Raw genomic sequence first — 25,146 nt, 5'->3', positions numbered from 1 at the left:
CATGCTTAATAACTCCAGAAAATTGCTTCCTTTGTTATAACATATGTGAGTCCTAGTTTTTAGTGTAGGGTGTGCAGTCAGAAAATGTGTGTGAAAATAAAGAGTATCTTGTAAGGAATTGAGCAAATTCTCTAAGGCATGTTACTACATCCAAAACATTGTTTTAATTAGTTAATTTTGAACTAGTAAGTAGTGACCGTGATTAAGTTTGTGCTCAAGTGTGAAGATAACCAAAATCTGTGGGAATGGTAATTTTTAACATGTCATGTGCATTGGAAATCCCTGAGGCAAATATTGGAAGGTTAGGTTGTGTTTTGTTTGTTTTGTTTCATTTTGTTTCTTTTGTTTTGCTCGAGGACTAGCAAAAGCTAAGTGTGGGGGAATTTGATAGGAGCATATTTATGCAACTTAGTTAGTTTGTTTCTTGGCATTTACTTAGTTTAATTCTAGTTATTTTAGTACTTTAAGCTATTTTCGTGTGTTTGTAGGTTCAAATAACAAAGTTAGCAACAAAGTGCTATTTGGAGAATTTTGGAGCATTTTTGGGCCAAAATTGAACAGTGCAAGCATGGAGACATGAGGATGGACGTTTTTGAAGATTTGAAGGCTAGAAATCAGCATGCTTGTGTGCAAGTGTGTTGACCTACAATTACCAAACATCAATCCACTACACCCATTACATCCACTCATTACCAAACACTCACCCACTACACCCATTACATCCACTCATTACCAAACATCCATCCATTACACCCATTACACCCACTCATTACCAAACATTCACCCACTACACCCATTACATCCACTCATTACCACAACATACACCACTACCACCTTAATTAGATGGTAGTCCTCTCCCTAGCCTATAAATACATCCACCCTTCACCATAACAAGGGAGGGAGAAAAAGATCCATCAAAAGACACTACATTCACATCTCACAACTCCATACACTTACACTTTCATTCCTTGGCCGAGAGAACACAATCCACCCATCCACCCTTCACCATAACTCACCTATATCCATCCACCACCATAATTTACCACTTATCCATCAAACCACACCTTGTGCCGCAACAAAAAGAAAAAGGAGGACCCTTGGACGTGCTTGCCATTCAAGTTGGATTGTTGGAGCGTTTTTAGGTGTTTTCATTCTTTTTTTTTTAATGTCTAAATTTGTTTATCTTTTCTTTGTGAGTATGAGGAACTAAACCCCCTTTAGCTAGGGGGGAATTCGAAACCATGTTCATGCTTGCAATATGATTTAATTACCTTCAGTTGTGCTTTCATAAGTTGTGAATTCAATTTGTTTAACTGCTTGATTGATAACTTATTCCTGTATGTTTATTAAGAGTGCACACTTAGTTTGCATGCATGAATATGATGCTAGAGTATAAGGGAGTTTCACCTAATAGTTACAAACTTATATTCACAAGTAGTGGAGGTCGCTTATAAACGATCGCGTTAAATAAATTCTTGGCAGAAGTTTCATGCTCATCATAGTAATGAATGCCTCGTCAATACTTATAGTTTTCATAATGCTTAATGATCTTTGATTGTATCTTTATTGTGTTGTTCACGTAAAGAACTTTTGAAGAATGCTTGAATTGTTGTATGCGCTTTCCCATCCAATTCAATAACTTAAGGAGAACTTGAAGATTAATTTAAGCGGACTTAATTAACCTGGGGTGTTGAGTTTCATGATTGATCGAAAGAACAACTGAAAATTGGTTTATGTGCAAGTATGTCATGTGTGGAGAAGAACCTCCTAGCTAGCCTTCCATCCATTCAATTTACTCAAATTCGTGCAGATTTCATTAGTTCTTTAATTTACTTGTTTTGTTTTCAAATTCGTCAAAACCAAAACCCCATTTACTTTAAAGTGTTTTATTAGTCAAAATCTGTTTTGATTTGTGTTTTTAGGTGTCCCAAAAGTGTGTTAGAGTCCAAATCTGCCCAGTTTGTGTTTTTAGATAGATTTGAGCGTTTTTAGCTTGTTTTGAGTCCTTTGAGTTTGTTTTAAGTTCTTTGAGTCTAGTTTAGTGTTTTTAACTTTGTTTATATGTTTTTAAGTCAGTTTAGAGGTTTTAGCAAGCCCTTCTAATCCCCGGTTTAGAACGATCCGTACTTGCATTTGTACTACAATTTGACAACAAGAGGGTTTAATTTGTGTGTTAAGTTAATTTTCGCATCAATTTTTCCCACTGTGTTTTTGCTACTTAACGAGGTTTTAACGAGGCACCAATCATGGGATGATCATACTCTATTGAGTTCACTACTTTCGTTCTGTTTGACATTTGTTTTAGACATTATGTATTTTTCTCACTTTTCTCCTTAGTCTATGGGTTTTCCCTATGCCTTGAGTTTTACCACAGCGAGGTTTTGTGAGTTTTACTACAAATGCATACTTTCTTAAATTTGAGACTCGCGTTCACCCGTTGTGCTGATAACTTCATCAACTATTCTACCTTATCTGCCAAAGATCTTGTACGATAGTTTGTTGAGTATTTACACACTCAAGAGGGAGTGTTGTAGTCATATTTAGAATAGGAATATGATTGTGTAAATCCTAGTATATATGAGAATGTATCTTATATTCTTATTAGGAGTTGATTACCTATTATATGTTGTAATCCTAAAGGGAAAGGTTTTTACTTATCATACTATTATAAATAAAGGCACAATGGGGTGATACAAACACACATCACAATTAAATCACTCTCTCATTTCTCTCTAATTGCCGCCGGTCCTCTCTCTCTCTAAAACCTAAGATCGTTCAATCAAATAAGTCTACAACAATAAAATTAATTTAAAAAAAATTAATTTTAAAATCTTACTGCAACTTATGTCCGTCGTGCAAGGGTCTAGTGGTCGAACCCTAGTTTCGTCGCTCAAAGTATCATGCGCAACGAACACTCATACTTCGCTCTTTGTTTCGAGCAGAGACCACCAAATCCGTCGCGTAACATTCATTTCATGCAACAAAGCACTTTCCTTCGTCGTGCAATGTCTGATGTCACAAGCTTTGTGTGACGTCTTCTTCGCCGCCCAATGTTTCCAACGATCGTATTTGCCTTTGCGTGACCGCTGTCCCTTCGTCGTTCTAGCAGTTATGCTTAGTAATGTGTAAAGATTAGGGATTTTATATGTCTTTGGGGCTAATTTGGATTTGGTGCAGTATAACGAAAATCTCCAATAGATGAGCGAAAAACTGAAAGGAGACGGATCAAAAGCCCAATATAGGTCGATCTTAAGCCCACCATCACCAAAAATCGGTAATTGAGGCGACCCACCATCAGTGGATAAATGGGCCATGCCACCATATTTGGAAAGATGGGGCAAGTTACCATTAGTGAAAGATGAAGTAGTATAACCAGTAAGGAAAGAAGGCAAGAGAGAGAAGAAAGAGGAAGATATGGGAGAGATGACGAGAAAGGGAGAGAAGTAAGCAAGTGGGAAGCATGGAGGAAGCAAGAGCGAAGGGGAGGGTTACCGCTTTCCCACAGACCTAAAGGGAGTGGGTGCACTAGGGTTTTCTCACAATTGAAGCACTAGGGTTTTTTTCACAAGCGGTTTTTCCCTCAAAGATCTACTATTTGGTACATTCTTCTTATAGCAAAAAAAAAAAAAAAAACACTAAGGGTTCGTCCAGTATCGGTTTACAAAACAATTTTTGAGGAGCTATTTTGTAAAACAAAAACAACAAATACAATTTTGCATTTCTATGATATGAGAATGAGTCTGATAGTTTAATCCAAGAATGATTTTAAAAAATGAAAACATTGAAATCGTGTTTGGAACTAATATAAAAAATGTCAAAACAATATAAATTCGTGTTTAATAGTGATGGTGGTTGAGACGATGAAAGTGATGTTGGTAGCAATAGTAGTTGGTGTGGTGGTAGTAGTGGTGACAATGGAGATTTAGTAGTGGAGGAATATAGGAGGTGGCAATAGTGTGGTAAGGGGCAATGGTGGATGAAGTGATGGTGGTGGTGGTGGCGGTGTTGGGTACAATAGTGGCAAATAATAGTTGTGTTAACAGTGATTATGAAGGATGATTGTGAATATGGTGGTTGATAGATGGTGGCCGGGATGATGGTGGTAGAGATGGTGGAATTGATGGAGGCCATGGTGAGGGTAAATATGGTGGAGAGTGAGGTGATGGTGGTAGAAGGTGGTGGTGATGGTGGCGGTGGCCGCAACGGTGAGATGGTGGAGGTGGTGATGCCCATGGGGGCAGGAGTGATGACAGTGGATAATATGATGGTGGTGGGAGGTAGTAGTGTCAAAGATGGTGGCGTTGATAGTGATGGTGGTTAGACCATGAAGGATGTTGTGGTAGTGGTGGCAATAATGACGATAATGGTGGCATACCTATAGGAATTTTTTTTAATCAAAACTCTATTTTTTTTTTAATAATGTATACTTTATTGTATAATATTTTTCTTAAAAAAAAAAAATTGAAACATCAATTTGATGTTCTATTATTTTCTGAGTTTATTTTCACAAAATATAATGCCAAACACATTTTTCACTCCTTTTTGTATTCATAAAACGATTTTTTTTTTCAAAATGTTAATGAATAGGCCCTAAAGCTTCACACACACACACACACACACACACACACACATATATATATATATATATATATATATATATATATATTATACAAAAGCTTCATATATGTGTTTCCATTAAAATACATTTCTATTATTTCACTGACATTGATATATGGGGACGCTAGCAAATTTTTCACTTCAACTTTCTCATTTTTATCTTTTCAGTTTTTCTCTTACTCTACAATGTTGCTTAATGATGGAAACTGTCTACTTTTAGATCACTCTTTAAGGATTAAGTCTGCAAAGGTCAACTAAATAAAAAAAATCGTTTAACCATTTAATTAACGTTATCACAATTTCAGTGTTTGAGTGAGAAACATTGTCCATCTATTTATTGGATAACATTAGATAGCTAGACCATTCCGATTTTAGTTAATTTTTTGCATAGATTAAAATAAACTGAAATGATTGGATTCAAGGAGACATTTTAGAATTACAACCAATGAGATAATTATTTGCCTCGTATATTTATAATCACAATTGGTCAGATGTTGTTCTCGTTCCATTACAAGTTTCACGAGCCTTGAAAACCAATTGACCTAAATTAACCATTTGGACCATTTGATGTAGTTCTTACTTGAATTAGAGATCAAGTGATGTTTTTGTCCTTACCTGAATCAGCCAAAGCTATATTGACGGAGATTCAAAACATCGACGGGTCTCGGCCCTCAGGGTTGTCCACAATATCTAGTGTCTGCTTGTGTTTGAAGGCAAGCGGACTCGAACAACTGACATCCAACACCATAGAGGCCAACCATAGACCAAAACTTCCCCGAAGCACAGCTTACAAATGGTATGAGTTTGGTCCTTGTAGCTTGTGTGAAGTTCCATTTTTCACTCATCGCAATTAGATCACTTGGTTTATACGTGCTGCAATTCAAGAACATTGGGTTTGTTTCGTCACTATTTCAAAGTAATTAGCACGTCAAGCCAAGCAGGTGCATGGGGATTCCACACCTCCAACAGGTTCAATCGACCCTTACATGCTAATTCAATTAAAATAATTGGAGTTGTGCCTTTGTCCTTGAGGTACAACAGTACGTAAACCATGGAGTTTAAATTGCGGTAACTGAAACTAATAGAACAAATATGGAACTTCGTCCGAATTATAAGGACCAAAACCATAGTTCGCTATACAAATGCACTCCTGTGCAATCTCATACTACATACTAAAAACTACCCGAATAGCAAAAGAGTAAATCACGAGAAGTAACATCGTTGTTGACACTATGTAATCGAGTTCATAATAGTCGCCACTTAACCTACAAACTCAAGTTTTCGTACTGGTAAAAATGACAGTGCAGTACCACAATTTTAACAAATTACACATCACAAAAATCTAATTGGTTAAGGCCAGGAGCAAAGTTTGGTTCTCAAGATATATGCCTATAATACGCAAGAGAAGATGTCCTATTTTGCCACTGTGGTTTGAAGGGGCAGAGTACTCTCAACTTCCTTGGTGTCAGCACTCCTCTTAGAGACGATCTTTGACATTCCAAACATCTGAAAACAAATGCAAATTATTGAATCAGAAACAGAAGCAAACCGATTGAGCAACGAAAAAAGTTGCAGATAGGTTGTATTAGCATTAAATTTGAACTGGGAACAAACCTTGTTCATGGTCTTCTTGAAGCAAGTTTTGTGTTCATCCATAGATGCATTTACAAAATCATCAATATGATCCTTCAAATCCTCCAAGAAAGTGGCTTGTTCGTTCTTCTTCTTTCGACATGAAGTGGCGGCTGGGTTTGCAGCAGCCGGTGATGGCTCATGTTGAGTTTTCTGTGATTCCATTGTCAGTAGCACCTGATACGCTAGTCATTCGTTATAAAAGATCTAGACAGACGACAGATGGCCTTCAAATTCAAAATAATGCAAACCGATCCATTTCAAACTAAATCCAAGGACTAGTCATAGCAAGTCACTTCAACAAATTCAGTTATACCATCAATATTCAGGGTAGAAAACTGAAGCAGAACCAACGCCAATCAATTCTTAAAAGCACACCATAAATGCAATAACTGGTTCATAATTATGTGCCAGAAACATACAAGACAGAACGAAATACAAACAGAAAGCACACTGATTCAAACTTTTCAGTTGTAACCAATCAGAATCAGAGCAGCTGGATCCATATATTGGCATAACAAACAATTTGGAAAGAATGTATTGATATTTTGTGCAAACAACAGATAAATGTGGGGGGGAAATAAATTAGGAACAAACAAATTTCAAGTAAATATTACATAAGAATATAAAAGTACCACGAAAGCATTCACAGATGGCCTCAGAACCCTAATTGCTACCACTCGAGTTATATGTCTCTCTCTAATGACCAATGTAAAATAAAAGCTTCCAAAAAGTTAACTTTTTCTGTGGGCTAGTTCGTTTTATCTTCTTACGCTCGCACTAATATGAGATTCAAAGGTTGATTATTGTTTTAGACCCCAAATATCCCACAACCTCTACAATCACATCTGTGCAGCAGGGACATCTCTTTCCCAAATTTTTAAAAAAGGAGCACGTCCATGTAAAGGCAAAGAGTTCTTCAACTTATTCAGATCAAGCACAATCATTTTCCCTCACCGATCACATAATTAAGATTACTTAAAAACCAATACCCATGATATCATAACATCAGACAGTATTTTTGTTGAATTTACGGTCCATATTGATTGTCTGATTACAAAACATAATAATTGCACAAAATTTACCACATAAAATATGAGGAAAGTATGTTTGAGCTACACAATTATGAATACAGAAACCGCACACCAAGTGTTTGACGAAATGCCACGGTGAAACTACCACCGGAAAACATACCAGTCCACCGTACAACAACGGGTAAAACAATCAGGGCAGAAATATTAACAATTCAAAATTAAGCTAAACGTAGATTTATTTCAGTAAAGATGCTAATGATCACAGCAAAAACATTTCTGATTCGAAAAATTAAGAAAAGAAAAGTAAAGATTTCTGGCAAAACAATTAAGATTAATATTAGGTGATAAAAGATTGAATAAAAAGCGAAGATTCAGAACCTGCACGTACCTCTGATCGCGAAGAAAGCAAGTCGAAAGCTTATTCGCAGAGAGAGCGATGGGGTGTTGTATTTATATCTGGCTGCTAAAGGAGGAACCGCCTTTAGCTAGTGTGGTTTCCAAGCAAACGGAGGCAGCAGCGTCCGTTGTGGAATTGGGTACGTGGCGTCCAACTATTGGGTGGATAAGTTATGAAGCAAACGGGACGGGGTTAGAGGCTGCCCGTTGTGCAAGTTTTCTCTGTGGGCTTGTGGATTTGTCTAATAAAAAAGGATTTGAATTAGAAAGGGCCTTCTAATGGATAAATGATGCTTCTTGCTATGCACATCTAAAAGCTTTTTTTTTTTTTTTTTTTTTTTTTTTTAAATAAACGATATTATCTAAATGAAGAGGAAGATGGTCGACCTAGCCTTATATTTGGCTAACAATAATATGATTCAAATTTGTCAATGACAAGAATCGCACATAAGACCTCTACTTACAAGTGAAGAGAAGTACTATTAAACCATAGTACTAGATGACCACACTTAAAAGTTGTGCATTAAGTTTTGGGCCAAAAAAATTAGCATGATTATTAGGTTAAATTCAGTATTAATTTTTTCACTTTTTTTTTTCTGTTATATTTATTTATAGTTTTAAAAATATTAGAGATAAATAAAAGTTTTCTAATTTCATGCATTTTTTGAGATCCAATAAATCTACTTATTATTATCGTTTCTCTTCAAAAACAAAAAAAAATCTACTTATGATATTTTAACAAAGAATTAATATATTAACATAAATTAATCTAGAGAACATATGATCCTAATTCAAGTAACAAATATATGAATGTATAATACCTATACGCGGGATGTGAAACCTAACTAAAAAATACAAAAACAGATATACCTACAAGCGAAACACATTAATTGTGATACATATTGATTATAAAAAAGAATTTGTCATATAAGTAGATAAATTCAATTAACTTGTTATCTAGGTTGATTAGAAAAACTAAAAATAAAATCTATAAATGAGGTTAGAGCAGGAACAAGAACAAAAATCAAATCCTAATTTGGTCGTTAAATGATGACATGGCATGACCAACTTCTTCACCCAAATTTTAAACATTAAAAAAAAAAATGGTTAATCTCAGTTTACTACCCTGATGTTTCGTGGTTTTCAACATTTGGTTCATGAAGTTTTTTTCATCCCAGAGTCATACCTCAAGTTTTAATTTTGAGACAGTTTCGTACATCCGTTAAGTTTTCCGTCAGAACCTCCATTAACTGATGACGTGGCGTCTACATAGACAATGACTTGACGCCATGTGTCAATTTGGACTCTCTTAAATATTAAAAAATTAAAAAAAAATAAAAAGTTAAAAATTCAATTTTTTTTCCTTCCTCTTCCTTTCTTCCTTTGTCTCTCTCCCACTTCTGCGACGTTGTTTAGAAGCTCACCGGCTCTCCCGCCCACGACCTCTTCTCTAACCCACCGCCACTTATCCACTAGCCCAAGTCCCAGATCAGGTCTCTCCTCCAGCGCATCTTCCCTCATTCCTCGCTCAGGTTAACAACCGCCCCCCTCCCTCGCTCAGGTTAACAACCGCCCCCTCCCTCGCTAGAATCCACTGCTCCACCCCCAAACTCCAGCAATCCAATCATCCCACCCATAGGGGCGTCGCTCTTCACCAGGCTTAGATCCATTAAACGCACCCTCTGCGATATTCATCACAAGAAGAAGTGTCGACAAAGGAGTGAGCCAGTAGTGTCAGCAGCCCCGACTACGTCTCCGACGATCCAGATCTCTGGGTCCACGAGGTGTGTGCAAAGGAGAGAAAGGAAAGAAGGGAGGGAGGGGGTCGTGGGGGTGAGGAGCGGCCCAGAAAAAAAAAATATTGTTTTGGGGACTGATAGCTAGGGTAGGGGTTGGTACCATACAAAGGTTGGGGTAGGTACTTGGGTGGGTGCTAAGGATAGAAGGGAGGGGGAGGGAGTGGGGTAGATGGGTGGGTGTGTGGAAGAGAAGGGAGGGAGAATAAGGTAATGGGTCGGGAAGGAGGGGGGAAGGATGCCCAAAAAAGTTAATTTTTTTAATTTTTTTTAAGTTTTTAATTTTTTAATATTTATGTGGGTCCAAATTGACACGTGGCGCCAAGTCATTGTCTATGTAGGCGCCACACCATCAGTTAACGGAGGTTCTGACAGAAAACTTAACTGATGTATGAAACTGTCCCAAAATTAAGACTTGAGGTATGACTCTGGGATGAAAAAAACTTCATGTACCAAATGTTGAAAACCACTAAACTTCAGAGTAGTAAACTGAGATTAACAAATTACTTTTACCAGCTCAACTTTGGGTCACATAGCAAATACATACCGTATCTTTTGAATATTGAAATGTCAAACATCAACTTATAAATTCGTTGCAATGTTAGACATTGTTTGCTTGTCCGTCAATTTGTTTGTAAACTGCTGATGTAGTCAGCACGAGGCCCCCTCCCTTACCCGTTAGAATTCCATGCTACTGACTTCCCAACTGCGGAGTGCGGCTATTTCCTTTCACTAAACTGGCGGGAACGGGTATTGACCTGATTGTTGAATCGGGTAGCGCAGCTCCGTTTGTCCTTTGCTCATGTTCAGATTTACATTCACATTCACGTTCGTCTCCGTTCTCTCTTTCTTCATGCTGGCTGCTTCTCTGCTTGGGAATCATTCAGTCCCAACTTTTCTTCTCCTCCGGCTTCCTCTTTTGCTTCCTGCTTTCTCAACACCTACATCTCCGACTTCGTCTGTGCATCCAGAAACGCACTCTCCGGCTTTGACGACTCGACTGGCAACGAAGACGGCACGTTCAGTAGGGAGATCATCGTTTGGTGGTCATTCTCTTTGGAAATCTACATCAAGCATGTTGGCCAGCTTCGATATGTCAGCAGCGTGGAGTTCCAGGCCTGTGAAATTGCTGAGTATGATGATCAAATTTTTGGGTGCGAGGAGCAACGCTCTTCTTCCCTAATTAGGATGAAAACATAATTGTGCCTAGCTACAGTATTGGGCTGAGAGGGTGGTCATGGCCTGGTTGCGTATTTGGTTTGAGAGCCAATAAAAACCTAATCAACAAAAGGAATGAATCCAGGCCTGTGAAATCTCAAGCAATAAAGCCCAATTTGTAGCAAAAAAGGTAATTTTTCACCGATCAGATCTTCATATGATTGCATCTTTCTGGTCAGTAAACATGATTGAAAACATGATTGAAAACGTGATGAGCCATATGATTGCAGCGTTTATATTTGAATGTTCCAAAAGCGGTCAATGCACTTATTACTTGGACATCATTTTGACCAATCTGTCCCACGAAGAGTTGTTTGAACGAGGATACTCTGCGGGTCATCTTTGTGAGGATTTCAAAAATCTTTTAATTATGTCATTTAATCGTACATCATATGATTAGTTTTCGTCAAGTACTGTTTGTATTTAATTGTAAATAAAAAAAATTCTAAATGAATTCTAATTGCACGATGTATGAACGGACATGATTAAAAGATCACAGGACTGAAGAGGATCCTCAATCAAGTTGTTTGCTTTTATACTGGCTAAAAGGCTAATTACGTTATGAGAAGTACTAAGCAGACTCTTTATAAACTATCTGTCACTTCATTTTTTTGGCACAATTCTTGTGCCAAAGGGATAAGATGATAGATAGTTCATAGAGAGTTTTATTTTGAGAGAGTCTCCTTAGCATTTCTTTTACGTTATATTATGAGATATTCAATGTTAGCTCAGCCTCTAAGGATGAATTTATTGTGTTTTTAATTGATTTTTTTGTAACAAAAAATCACTAACAAATAAAAAAATTAACTTTCTGTTATCAAATATTAAAAAAATGATCATAATCACGAAAAGAAATCATACAAAGTCACAAATACTGACATTACAAGTTAATATGAACATCTTATTAGAAAAGAAACTTAGGCCAGTTTGGTATCTTGAATTTATTTTTTTTTAACAAATAATGTACTTACATTCATCATTTCTGAAAGTTACAAATTCATTTCATTTAACAAATAATGTACTACGGTTTAATAGTATTCTTCTTCATTTATAAGTGAGAGGTCTTAGGTTCGATTTTCGCTAAAGGCGAATTTGAACCACATTATTGTTAGTCCATTGTGAGGCTAAATCCACCCCGTCTCCTTTAGTGTAGATAATATCGTTTGTGAAAAAAAAAAATTGAATACAAAAAAAACATTTTCTTCCGAAGGTTAAAAGCTTATCACTTTTTACCGACCGAACCATATTGGTCGGTTCATAAAGGTATGGTATAGTTTTGACATTTTTTCATAATCGGTTGGCTTTATACCTAACTGACAATTAATGGTATGGCTTTGGTATTGGATTTTGTATACCGGCAATATGCCATACCGACCAATATATTTTCTATTTAGATGGTTTAGGTATTTTTTATATATAATTATTGGATTATATATATATATATATATATATATATATATAATATTTTATATACCGACGATATTTTAGGTATTTAGATATTTTTGATATTGGATTTTGTACACCGGCGATATACCATATCGACCAATATAATTATTGGATTATATATATATATATTTCTTTTTCTATTTAGATATTTTAGGTATTTTTTACATGCTTGACTCCTCAGTTTTAGGGTTTAAAAAATAAAGGTTGTTCAGTTTTTTTTTTCTAACTCTTGCACGACTTCGAGCAACCTTGATCTCTCAGTTGTCTTCTTCTCTTCAACGCACACCTCCCTAGTTATAAGGAGATCTTATAACCAGAACCATATTTTTGAGTTTTGATTTTTTTTTTGTTTATGCATTAGTTGCTACAATTGAATTTAGACAATTATATTAGTTAGACTTTTGAGTTTGTAAACTTATAACTATTTGGATTATGTTTGTTGACAATTGTTGTTGGCTTATTAAGTTTTGATTTGATTTCCATTTTAATTTTTTAAGTCATGATTATATTGGCTTATCATCAATTGAAAAATAGCGGCAAAAACTTTTTTTCCCCTTTTCTAGTTTGTTGTTTACGAGTCGGTGCATAGTCTTGAGCTGTTTTTTTTTGTAGCTTATTTGCAACCACCAGTTATGCCATTTACGACCAACCAATAATTTTGGCTGAACCGATTTTAGGCAACTGTAAGAAGATGGTTGGCTAGAGGTAACTGATTTTCAGTAATTATGTATATATGGTTGGCAGGTGGCACAAGGAAATTGGCACAATTTGCCAATCGAGCCCAGCCCTAATTATACAATCAAAAGTGATGGTTTTTATTTTTTATTTATTTTTATTGAGGAATATAGGTATCCGAGTCAACCAGTATGCCAAAACCAAGCTATTCCCAAGCAGTATGCCAAAACAAAGTTGTTAACTCTAAAGAATGTTGTGGGAGTTAATTTCCCTAAAATAGTTACTTTAGTTATGTCCAAAGTTCTCTCAAGTTTGTGACCAATAGGGCTGGTTTGGTACGGGATCTCGGCCTAAAAATGAGATCCCAAATCCCAAATAGATCCTTTTCAAGATGGGAGTTTAAATAGCGATATTGAATTGCAATTTCAATATTTCTTGACGGATTAGGACTGGAAAATCTAGTCATAGCTAGGATTTGATGGTCTCATCCTACACAGAAATCCCAATTCAAAACCCATTGCAAAAGCCCCAATTCGAAACCCACACACTAAGAGAGAATCAGAGACAGTCATAGAGAGAGAATTGTGAGAGAAAGGATTATGAGAGAGAGAGAGGGTTGACCGTGTGACTGTGTGGGGTGGAGGGAGGAGGGTAAAGAGTCGGAGACAGTGTGGTCGTGAGGTGAGGATGAAGTTATGAGGTGTGGTGGTGGTCGGAGTTGAGAGAGTTCGTTAGAGGAATTTGAGTGAGATTGTGAGAGGGTAGGTGGGTGGCTGCTGAGGTTCGAATTCGAGAAAGAGAGACTAAGAGAGAGTTGGAGTGAAGGCAAAGATGAGAAACAAATGAATGGCCCAAATTAATCTGAAACCATCCAATGGTTGAAATTAATCTTAACCAATAATTAAAAATATATTTATATATGATTTGTAGTTCGGTTCTAAATTATCGAACCAATGAATAGCTCACACCGAATCTTGTACCGAATAATTCGGTACCGATTCAGATTTTTTGGTTTGAGATTATTTCAATTCGGAATTGGGATTACTTCGGTATGATTCGGGGCTTTCGAGATTTTATTCCAGCCATGGTGACCAAGATGATACCTCGGAAAGAGTAGGAACATTGCCCTTTTTACAGAAAAGAAATTATAAGCAAGTTTTGACTAACAAGAGTTTAATACAATATTATAAATTTTCACCAAATCAAAAAGAAAAGAAAAACGAAAAGTTTGGATACATTACACAAGCAAGCATCCCCATTTGTCCTAGTCCCCATCAATAGTTCTCACTCAATTCCCCATCAACATGGGAAACTCCCAAGTCCCCATCAACATTTCTCTTAATTCCAACGTGCAGCGGAGCACGAAATCGTGAAGCTTCCTCTCCCCCTCTCTCTCATGTCCCCATTCGACACGTCCATCTCCCAAATATTTAAAAACCCTCATCCCCCCGAATTTCTCTCCTAAAATTTTATCATTCCATTTTCTTGCATCACTCCTCTTCCTTTCCTCCTAAATCCTAGGCCAAACAGAGACGTTTAGTAGAGTGGTAGCAGAACAAACACCAATAGCACACCAAACCCCTCATAAACCTCTCTCTCTCTCTCTCACCCTCCCTCCTTCTCTCTCACTCCTCCAATCATCATCATATCATTAATCTTCATTTGTGATGATGTTAATCACCTTCTTGTGGTCTATAATCCTTACTGGGTCGTTGTATTAGTTTATCAACTTTCAACTCCTTATCTTCTCCACTCAGATCCGTCTTATTCACATACACACTTCATCCTTTTAGCCAGATATAAACCTCTGCAACCTCTCCGCTCAAACCCCATATCGCAAAACCCCATATTTTAAAACCCAAGTGCCCATTTCCCACAACCATCATGTGCATTTCTCCGGCCACCAATGGAGGAGTTCGGATCCAACAGAGCCGTCGGCTGCCGGATTTCCTGCAGACTGTGAACTTGAAGTATGTGAAATTGGGTTACCATTACTTGATAACCCATCTCCTGACTCTCTGTTTAGTTCCTCTAATGGCGGTCGTCGTCATCGAAGCCTCCCAGATGAACCCGGATGACATTCACCAGCTCTGGCTCCAGCTCCAGTACAATCTCGTCAGTGTCATTATTTTCTCTGCTATGGTTGTTTTTGGATCCACCGTTTACATTATGACCCGCCCGAGATCCGTTTACCTTGTGGACTATTCGTGTTACAAGCCGCCGTCGCATTTGCAAGTGAGATACCAGCAGTTTATGGAGCATTCGAAGCTGACAGGGGACTTCGATGAGTCCTCGCTTGAGTTCCAGCGCAAGATTCTCGAGCGCTCTGGCCTCGGAGAGGAGACTTATGTCCCTGAAGCAATGCATTACATTCCGCCGAGGCCTTCAATGGCGGCGGCTCGCGAGGAGGCAGAGCAGGTGATTTTTGGTGCATTGGACAATCTGTTTGCTAATACGAATGTTAAGCCCAAGGACATTGGTATTCTTGTTGTGAACTGTAGTTTGTTTAATCCAACACCTTCACTGTCTGCTATGATTGTTAATAAGTACAAATTGAGGGGGAATATTAGGAGTTTTAATTTGGGGGGTATGGGGTGTAGTGCTGGAGTTATAGCTGTTGATCTTGCTAAGGATATGTTGCAAATTCATAGGAATACGTACGCGGTTGTTGTTAGTACTGAGAATATTACTCAGAATTGGTACTTTGGGAACAAGAAATCCATGTTGATACCCAACTGTTTGTTCCGTGTCGGTGGGTCAGCAGTTTTGCTTTCGAATAAGTCCATGGATTGGCGTCGGGCAAAGTATAAGCTTGTCCACGTTGTGAGGACTCATTGTGGCGCTGATGATAAGGCATTTAGGTGTGTTTATCAAGAGCAGGATGATGCCGGGAAAACTGGGGTTTCTTTGTCCAAGGATCTCATGGCAATTGCCGGTGGGGCTCTTAAGACTAACATCACAACATTGGGTCCGCTTGTCCTGCCCTTAAGTGAGCAGCTTCTCTTCTTTGTTACTTTGGTTGCCAAGAAGTTGTTCAACGCAAAAGTGAAGCCTTATATACCAGATTTCAAGCTTGCTTTTGACCATTTTTGCATACACGCGGGAGGAAGGGCCGTGATTGATGAGCTTGAGAAGAATTTGCAGCTTTTACCAGTTCATGTTGAAGCGTCTCGGATGACACTCCACAGGTTCGGTAACACCTCGTCTAGTTCGATTTGGTATGAGTTGGCTTATACAGAGGCAAAGGGGAGGATGCAAAAGGGGAACCGTGTCTGGCAGATTGCTTTTGGTAGCGGTTTCAAGTGTAACAGTGCAGTGTGGGAGGCTCTTCAGAGTGTAAAACCTTCTCCTCATAGTCCATGGGAAGATTGCATTCGCGGGTATCCGGTGGAGACCGTTGTCTAGCAGAGCTCAACCACAATCTGGTCAGGGACTGGGTTTATAGGAAGGAAACATTAATCGATATGCTGGTCAATTTATCGTGTTATTTTTCTGCCTCCCTTATCATTAATGTTCCTTTTTCTTTTTCGAATTTTTGATCTATTGGGCATGTTATGTGGTATTTGGTCATATTAGTCATCGTGTTTTTCATTCCCTATGCTCAGGTTAGTCGAGTAGGCTCATTTCCGGAACCTTGGCTCGGCTCATGCTCGTTGATACTTTACCATTCATGCTTCCCCCATATGAAGTGTGATTAGTACGGTTTCCTGCGGGGCATTGGAGGGCAATTGGAAAACTAAAATGTATATGGATATCTGTTGTTTGAAAGAATTTCATGTATATGGATATCTGTCGTTTGAAAGAATTTCTATGTATAAGTTCCGTTGTGAGAAATAATAGCATTGAGATATTTTAAGTCTCATGATCTTTTTCTGTGTGATTTGTATTTCGATATGGCTTACAAATTCTCTCGAGAAACTTCGTTACGGCCTGCAATTGGGTTCGCGGAAACTTTCGAATTACAAGGATTTGCTTCAGCTAGCGCTCCCTTGTGATACAAGACATGTCTAGTGATCTGTGTGTTGATGCTGATGAATTTGGTTAGATACTATAATGCCATGAAGCAGTTACAGGGCAAGGAATATTCGACAAATTAATCGGTGATTATCTTTGAGAAGGGGTTATCTTGTTGAAATATGCCACATCATTCGTATCTTTGAGGAAACAAGAGTTTAGATATCATAGCCCTACTCCAATTAATATCGAGATTTTTTTTGATAAAACCCACACTTGACGGATTGCGCAGGTAATTAACAAGTTGGAGACAATATCGGTATTGTTGGAAGTGAGTATTTGACCCAACTCTCTATAATTCTACAATTTTCCAATGATGCAGGTGAAGATACATCTCCGTTTTATGTCCGGATTGCACGAAACTTGAAAGTGACGTTTTTCTACTCTTTACCTAACTTCCTCTTGCTGTTATTAGGGTTCATCACCAAATCTGTACAAGCATCATTTGCTTTTGATTTCAAATTTTAAAAATAATTTTAAACATTAAAATTATAAATAAATACTCAAACCCAACAGCGTTTCAAGTTTCTCACCTAGCCAACTCCGGCAAACACGGATCCACGCCCGGCGACCAACTGTATGCTACTATGCTGGGTAGGTTGCAATCTCTCTCACAAGTTCTTGCTTCTTTGCATTAAAATTTTTCTCTTATTTTTCTTTTCTCACGAGAAAGAAAAAGATGTTGTCTATCTCCCACGCGTGTGGGCAACTTAACCTTATAAAACTCAGATAAATCACTAAAACTTGGGTGGCCTGGAGCCCTGATATGCATGATTTGAATTTCTTATTCTTTTTCTGGTATACAGATTGAGATATTTTTGGAATCTTGACTAATATGTTAATATATTGATAACTTACATACATGAGTCTATTTTCTTTTCTTGTTTGTAAATTGTAAAGTTGTGTTTAGGGATAACTTTTTATTGTATATTGTTCTCTTCTTGGGCAAAGTTTGGGTGAGTGAAAATTCAACCATTTGTATATAGAAAAGGGTGGATTATATAAAAGTTGTTTATTCATTGCTAGATATAAAGATGTGAGGATGACTTGTGTGTTTTACTGATAAGCTCATATTTATATATATTTTACATCAAATTCACTTATCTTTTCTTAGTTAGTTCCTTATATTTTTAAGCTATTTACTTTGTTTTTGTGTTTTGTAGGATTTGTCAAGCAAATAAAAGAAAAATAGCACAAGTGGGATTTTAAGTAACAAATTCGTCAAAATTGCCTGTGCAGGTCAGCTGACTTTGGAAGCAAGTTGCGAACAGCTCAGAATGAATTAGAGAATGAGCCTTATATGCTTGGAAAGCTACGGATGTCTATTTTCTGGAACATTTGCGGATTGTTAATATCTTTTTTCTAGAAGAAGTTAAGGCCGTTTTAACACTCAAAGGTTTCTAAGATGCTGAGCAGTTTGTAACTGCATTGAAGGCAATAAATCCAATAAAACTAGCAGCCAAGGCTGCTGCGTTGAGAAAGGAAGGAAAGGAAGGAGGAAATCTTGACATTCTCTTCTCTCGGTTTTATCTTCTCAAACTCATGTATTTCTTTTGGTTTATTTTGAGAACTATGTGTAACTAATTTTTTAGAAGTTAGGGGCTGTTTTGAAGCCCCGAATATGATTGCAATTTTGTTATGACATTTCGTTGAATTACTTTTATGAATGGATGAAACTTGGTTCACTACTTGTCTCATTGATGAATTCTTTATTTGTTTTCTATGGATGCGTACATAGTAAGCATATCTAGGATTCTAATGCTATGAATATGTGTGTGCCTGCCCTTGTCGAATGAGGACCTACATATGTTCTAAAGTAGTACTTGTTAATTGCGATTAACATGTCAACCAATTTCTAGGATAAGTAAGACAACGCCAGTACTTACGATGCCTTGTGATGACTCAAACTCTTTTCGTTCTTAATGATTTCTACTTGTTAAATCTATGAACACGCCATTCTAGATTGCATGCTAGGGACTAAGTTAAGTTGAAAACGCCATTCTCTTAACATACTACGTAAGAAAGAGTAATAGGTTGAGTTCTAACATTGAGCCAACTTGAGCATCTTCATTCGGAAATAAAAGAAATTTGAATGAAACATAACATGTTTGCATGATTATTTGGTGGTGGATAGCAATACCCCTAACTCGTTTTTCTTAATTTGTGAACTATATGTTTGCATGATTATTTGGTGGTGGATAGCAATACCCCTAACTCGTTTTTCTTAATTTGTGAACTACTTAAAATTTGTCTGTTTTTGTTCGATTTAATTTAAATAGAAAATCAACTCCAAAAATCCCAAAAATTTGTTTGAGTGTAGCTTTGTGTGTCTAGTATCTTCATATAAAATTTCGTAGACTTTAGATAAGTATAAGTCGGTCTAATAATTAGTTTTCGGTGGCTGATCAGTAGGGACAGCAACCCAGTTTTTGTGACATTTTAGGTAGTTAGATAAAACAATCTTCTGCGGGAAAGATCCTTATTTTCATATGCTACAATTGACAAATCTTAGTGTTAATAAGGAAAATCAATAGGACATTTGTGTGCTACTTTGTGGTGTGCTTTTAATCTTATCAAATTTTTGGTGCCGTGTCGCCGGGGATTGTTATTTCTAATTACTTATTTTTCTATTGTTTTCTTTTCTTGTCTCATTAGTGTTTTTCTTTTTGTTTTTATTTCAGGTACTCTTCGTAGTATATGCATACTCGAAGGTCCAAGAGCATTGATCTAGCTTCGTACGATCCTGAGCTTGAACGAACACTTCGAAAGCTTTAGAGAAAAATCAAGCCGAAGCGTGCATCAGTGTCCTTACCACCATCTTCTGCACTACATTTGAGTTCTGGAGAGGAGGAAGAACCACAAGAAGGCATGGCTGATAGCCGTACTTTGAGGGAGTTGGCAACGCCGAATACGGATCAACAACCATTGTGCATCACCTATCCAAATGCAGACGGAGGATTTAAGCTCAAGTCCGGCATGATTCACTACTTGCCTAAGTTCCATGGCTTCTCAACAGAGGATACCAACAAGCATCTCATGGAGTTTCACGTGGTATGCTTGGGAATGAGACCAGCAAATGTGGATGAGGAGCAAGTCAAGTTGAGGGCATTCCCATTTACATTAGAAGCCAAGGCAAATGAGTAGCTATACAATTTACCTCCGGGATCAATGAACACATGGAACCAGGTGAAGCAAGCATTTTTGGAGCAATATTTTCCGGCCACAAAAGCTGCAAGCATAAGGAAGGATATATGTGCAATCTGACAACAACATGGAGAACCCTTTGGAGATTATTATGAGCGATTCACACATTTGGTTGCATCTTGTCCTAATCATCAAATTTCAGAGCATCTTTTAATACAATATTTTTATGAAGGATTGTGTGGTACTGATCGTGTAATGCTTGATGCAGCAAGTGGAGGAGCATTCATGGACAAGACACCAACTAATGTTAAGGCATTGCTAAAGAACATTGCTGGCAACACACGACAATTTGGAGGGAGAGATGAGCTACCTCTTAAGAAAGTTAACGAGGTAAGTGCTAACTCTAGTATTGAATTACAATTAGCTAACTTGACTAATCTTGTGCAACAGGTTATGGTGGCTCCAAAACAGGTGTGCGGTGTATGTTCAATGATGGGACATGCCACGGACATGTGCCCCTCGTTAATAGATCAAGGTGGTCTTGAGCAAGCTAATGCGTTAGGAGGATTTCAAGGGCAACAAAGGCAAAAGTATGATCCATATTCCAACAACTATAACGCAGGATGGCGCGATCATCCACACTTAAAGTGGAACAATCAAGACAATGGACAACAATCTGTTCCCAACAACTATAACCGTCCACCTGGCTTCTTTCAAGCAATACCGCAGACACCATTTCAGCCTCAACAACAACAAGCTCCAAGTAAGTCTCTTGAGGATTTAATTGCTTCTCTAGCTAACTCTACTCAATCTCATCAACAGAAAACAGACAAAGCAATTAAAAACCTTGAGCGCCAAATGAGTCAGTTAGCAAGTTTGATGGGGCAACAACACCAACCAGGAAGGTTGCCTAGCCAAACCGTGGTGAATCCAAATGCGGAGCAGATGAATGTTGTGACTTTAAGGAGTGGAAAAGAAGTTTTTGAGCAGTCGAGGATGCAAAAGAGGACTAGAAAAGACACAATTGAACAAGGGGAGCTACAAACCAAGAATCTTGAGCAAGATGAAGCTTCAACAGAAACTGAAAAGTCTCCTAAAGATACAGAATTGAACAAAAAAGATTCTGATAAGGTAAGTAAAGAAGTTCAAAATTCATTTAACTCATGTGTCCCTGTTCATTTTCCTCGTAGGTTTATGAAGTCTAAGAAAGAGCAAACTGATAAGGAAATCTTGGATACTTTCCGGAAAGTCCAAGTGAACTTACCTCTTTTAGATGCCATAAAACAAGTTCCCAAGTATGCAAAGTTCCTTAAAGAGCTTTGTACAAACAAGAGGAGATTCAATGATCAAGAAACTATGGCATTGAGCGAGGAAGTATCAGCTGTTTTGCAGAGAAAGCTGCCACCGAAGTTGAAAGATGCCGGTAGCTTTACCATTCCATGTGTAATCAGAGGGAAAGAGTTTGGGAGAGCATTGTGTGATTTGGGGGCATCCATCAATTTGATGCCATATTCAGTGTATGAGTCATTGAACCTTGGAGACTTGAAGGAAACAAAGGTAGTAATCTAGTTGGCAGATCGTTCAAATAGATATCCCAAAGGCCTATTAGAGGATGTACTTGTGCAAGTGAATGAGCTCATTTTTCCCGCTAACTTTTTTGTTCTTGAGATGGAACACGACCCTATGCCTACTGCACTTCCTCTTATATTGGGAAAACCATTCCTTAGAACGGCACGTACGAAGATTGATGTCTACGATGGTACCTTAACCATGGAAATTGATGGGGAAAGCGTCAAGTTCAGAATCTTCAATGCTATGAGGTATCCTAGTGAATTAGAATCTTGTTTGTCTTTTGATGTGTTTGACTATTTTGTGCAGGATTGTTTTAATGAAGGTGTGGGACAAGATACTTTAGAGAAGGCATTAGTGCATAGCATTACACATGGAGATTTTAATTATTCAGAGCACATTGAAGAAGAATTAATCCAAACAGTGGCCTCTCTTGAGTCTCTTTCACCAATTCGTGGTAAGCGTTCTTCCTATTTTATTTCTCTTCCTACTTCTAATGAAAAAACTCTTCCTTCTGTGATTCAGGCACCTAAATTGGAGCTTAAACCGATTCCTGAACATCTGAAGTATGCATTTTTGGGAGAGGATGAAACATTACCGGTTATCATATCATCACAACTCATAGCAGAAGAGGGGGAGAAACTGATCCGGGTACTGAAGGATCATAAAACTGCCATAGCTTGGAGCATTGCAGATATCAAAGGTATAAATCCAGCTACATGTATGCATAGGATTATGTTGGAGGAAAGTGCAAAACCAACAAGGGAAGCTCAACGCCGTTTGAACCCACTTATGATGGAAGTTGTCAAGAAAGAGGTTATCAAACTTCTTGATGTTGGCATCATATATCCTATTTCGGACAGCAAGTGGGTGAGCCCTATTCAAGTAGTTCCGAAGCGATCCGGAGTCACAGTTGTTAAGAATGAAGCTAGTGAGCTAGTGCCTACACGTGTGCAAAATAGTTGGCGAGTCTGTACAGATTATCGGAAGATAAATAACACCACACGCAAGGATCACTTTCCAGTCCCATTCATAGATCAAATGTTAGAAAGGTTAGCTGGTCATTCTCATTATTGCTTTCTTGATGGCTATTCTGGATATAATCAGATTGCAGTTGCTCCGGAGGATCAAGAAAAGACGACTTTCACATGTCCATTTGGCACATTTGCATACCGGAGGATGCCGTTTGGACTTTGCAACGCTCCCACCACATTTCAAAGGTGTATGGTAAGTATATTTTCTGATATGATTGAGAAAATAATTGAAGTGTTCATGGATGATTTTTCAGTTTATGGTGATTCTTTTGATACATGTCTACATAATCTGTCCCTAGTTTTAAAACGTTGTCAAGAAACTAATCTGGTGTTAAATTGGGAAAAATGCCATTTCATGGTTTCGCATGGATTAGTTCTAGGGCATATCATATCTGGAAAGGGAATTGAAGTTGATAAATCTAAAGTAGAACTTGTTAGTTCTTTACCCATCCCTACTACTGTCAGGGAGGTTCGTTCTTTTCTTGGACATGCAGGTTTCTACCGTAGGTTTATGAAGGACTTCTCAATGATTTCTAGACCCTTGTGCCGTTTACTTTAAAAGGATGTAACATTTGATATGAATGAAGAGTGTGTGGTAGCATTCAACAAGTTTAAGGAGTTGTTATCCACGGCTCATGTGATCATGCCACCAGATTGGAGTTTACCTTTTGAGTTGATGTGCGATACTTCAGACTATGCTATTGGTGCAGTTCTAGGGCAGCGTGTCAACAAAGTGCCATATGTCATTTATTATGCATCTCGAACACTCAATGATGCACAGTTGAATTATTCAACAACAGAGAATGAGCTTCTAGCTGTTGTATTTGCTTTAGAAAAATTTAAATCTTATCTGATTGAGACTAAAGTTATTGTGTTTTCTGATTATGCAGCTTTGAAGTATCTACTCACAAAAAAGATGTAAAACCGCGACTCATTCGATGGATACTTCTGCTTCAAGAGTTTGACTTGGAGATCAAGGATAAAAAAGGGAGTGAGAATGTTGTAGTACATCATCTTAGCCGACTTGTGCATTCAAACACAGAGGAAGATCTCATCCCTTTACGTGAAAGTTTTCCAGATGAGCAACTGTTTTCATTAAAGATTACTGACCCTTGGTATGCAGATATTATCAATTACAAGGTCATCAAAAGGATTCCGGATGATTTTACACGTGCTCAAAAAGATAAGCTTGTCAAAACCGCCAAATACTACGAGTGAGATGATCCTTATTTGTGGAAATATTGCACTGATCAATTGATTAGAAGGTGTGTCCCCGAATCTGAGTTTAAATCTATTCTAACTTTTTGTCATTCTTATGCATGTGGTGGCCATTTTGGAGCAAAGAGGACAACTCTTAAGGTGTTAGAGAGTGGTTTTTATTGGCCTAGTTTGTTTAAGGATGCGTACGAGTTTTGTGCAACATGTGTTCGTTGTCAACGAACAGGTAACTTGGGCCTAAGAAACCAATTGCCACAAACCCTTATTTTGGTTGTTGAGATCTTTGATGTGTGGGGCATTGATTTCATGGGACCTTTTCCATCTTCAAATGGTTTTCTTTACATTTTATTGGCTATGGATTATGTTTCTAAATGGGTAGAAGCGAAAGCCACCAAAACTAATGATTCAAAAGTTGTTTCAGATTTTATTAAGACTAACATCTTTGCAAGATTTGGAACACCTAGAGCAATCATCAGCGATGGAGGGAGTCACTTTTCAATCGAACATTTGAAGTGTTGCTTAGGAAGTACAATGTTGATAGGAGCATATTTATGCACCTTAGTTAGCTAGTTCTTATGCATTTTCATTATGTTTTCTGAGTTTAAAGTAGTCTTTTAAACTAGTTTCATGTGTTTTCAGGTTTTAAGGGCATATTACATAAAATGATGCAAATTGGAGCATTTTAGAGCAAAATTGAGCTGGAATGGAGTGTATGCATATGGAGCACAAGGAATGGACGAGTTTGAAGGTCAAAGGAGCCTAAGAGATGAAGAAATGAAAGTGAAGAACAAAGAATGCAGAAGTGGAAACCAAAGTTTCTAAAGTTGGAAGTTTCTATTCTTGGAGGTTTCCATTTTTGAGAGTTTCTATTCTTGGCTTTGGGCTTTTAGATGACCTATCCTCATCCTCTTAGACTTGGGCCGCACCTTCCTAGACCAATCCCTCTTGGATTCTGACTTGTTAGGCCATTTCCTTGTGGATTTTCACCCATTGCCGCACCTAAACCCTAGCCCATTGCCTAACCTGATTTCTCTAAGGTTTGTGGTGCCTATATATATGTGTTTTCACTCTAAGTCACGAGTACCACCTCCCATATTCATCATTCATCACAGAAATTCGTCCATACACACCCTAGGCAGCAAAACACCCCAAAAACACCATTCTAGCGCCCAGAAAATACAAGCAGCCGCTCCACCTTCTTCCACCCTCTTTGCCGAGTTCTCCACCACCTTCCAACCATCAAACACTCTTCCACACTCACCCTACACCCCTTTCCGTGCCTCTACACCCCCCAAAATCTAGTCTACATCATCAAAACAGCCCAGAAACCATCAACACCCAATCTGCCGCAAG

At 37.9% G+C, this 25,146-nt stretch overlaps 3 protein-coding genes and 1 long non-coding RNA gene across 6 annotated transcripts; 3 read left to right on the top strand and 1 right to left on the bottom strand.

The window, feature by feature from the left end:
* Window positions 1-5,816: 5,816 nt before the first annotated feature.
* Window positions 5,817-7,938, bottom strand: LOC103440402 (uncharacterized). Of its 2 annotated transcripts, none has more exons than XM_008379076.4 (3): window positions 7,672-7,938; window positions 6,232-6,426; window positions 5,817-6,123 (listed from the first exon to the last, which is right to left on the bottom strand). In XM_008379076.4, the coding sequence occupies exons 2-3, from the start codon at window positions 6,412-6,414 to the stop codon at window positions 6,031-6,033; spliced, it is 276 nt and encodes a 91-aa protein (XP_008377298.1). In that variant the 5' UTR covers window positions 6,415-6,426; window positions 7,672-7,938; the 3' UTR covers window positions 5,817-6,030. The 2 variants fall into 2 exon arrangements, with proteins under 2 accessions (XP_008377298.1, XP_008377299.1); XM_008379077.4 differs by having other exon boundaries at window positions 7,662-7,799.
* Window positions 7,939-14,255: 6,317 nt separating this feature from the next.
* Window positions 14,256-16,676, top strand: LOC103440401 (3-ketoacyl-CoA synthase 4-like). The gene has a single exon (XM_017333560.3). The coding sequence runs from the start codon at window positions 14,699-14,701 to the stop codon at window positions 16,217-16,219; it is 1,521 nt and encodes a 506-aa protein (XP_017189049.1). The 5' UTR covers window positions 14,256-14,698; the 3' UTR covers window positions 16,220-16,676.
* Window positions 16,677-17,284: 608 nt separating this feature from the next.
* On the top strand, window positions 17,285-18,513 carry LOC139188345 (uncharacterized). Of its 2 annotated transcripts, none has more exons than XR_011571719.1 (2): window positions 17,285-17,422; window positions 18,068-18,513. It is a non-coding gene; the product is annotated as an uncharacterized lncRNA (long non-coding RNA). The 2 variants fall into 2 exon arrangements; XR_011571720.1 differs by having other exon boundaries at window positions 17,992-18,513.
* A 1,714-nt stretch (window positions 18,514-20,227) lies between these two features.
* Window positions 20,228-23,793, top strand: LOC103440532 (uncharacterized). Its single transcript, XM_029109141.2, has 5 exons — window positions 20,228-20,362; window positions 20,423-21,529; window positions 21,851-23,044; window positions 23,138-23,355; window positions 23,466-23,793. The coding sequence occupies exons 1-5, from the start codon at window positions 20,228-20,230 to the stop codon at window positions 23,791-23,793; spliced, it is 2,982 nt and encodes a 993-aa protein (XP_028964974.2).
* The last annotated feature ends 1,353 nt before the right edge of the window (window positions 23,794-25,146 follow it).

The sequence above is a fragment of the Malus domestica genome, chromosome 10, assembly GCF_042453785.1.
Source record: "Malus domestica chromosome 10, GDT2T_hap1".
Lineage (NCBI taxonomy): Eukaryota > Viridiplantae > Streptophyta > Magnoliopsida > Rosales > Rosaceae > Malus > Malus domestica.
The sequence above is the reverse complement of the archived record's forward strand: the minus strand, read 5'-3'. Positions and strand labels throughout refer to the sequence as shown.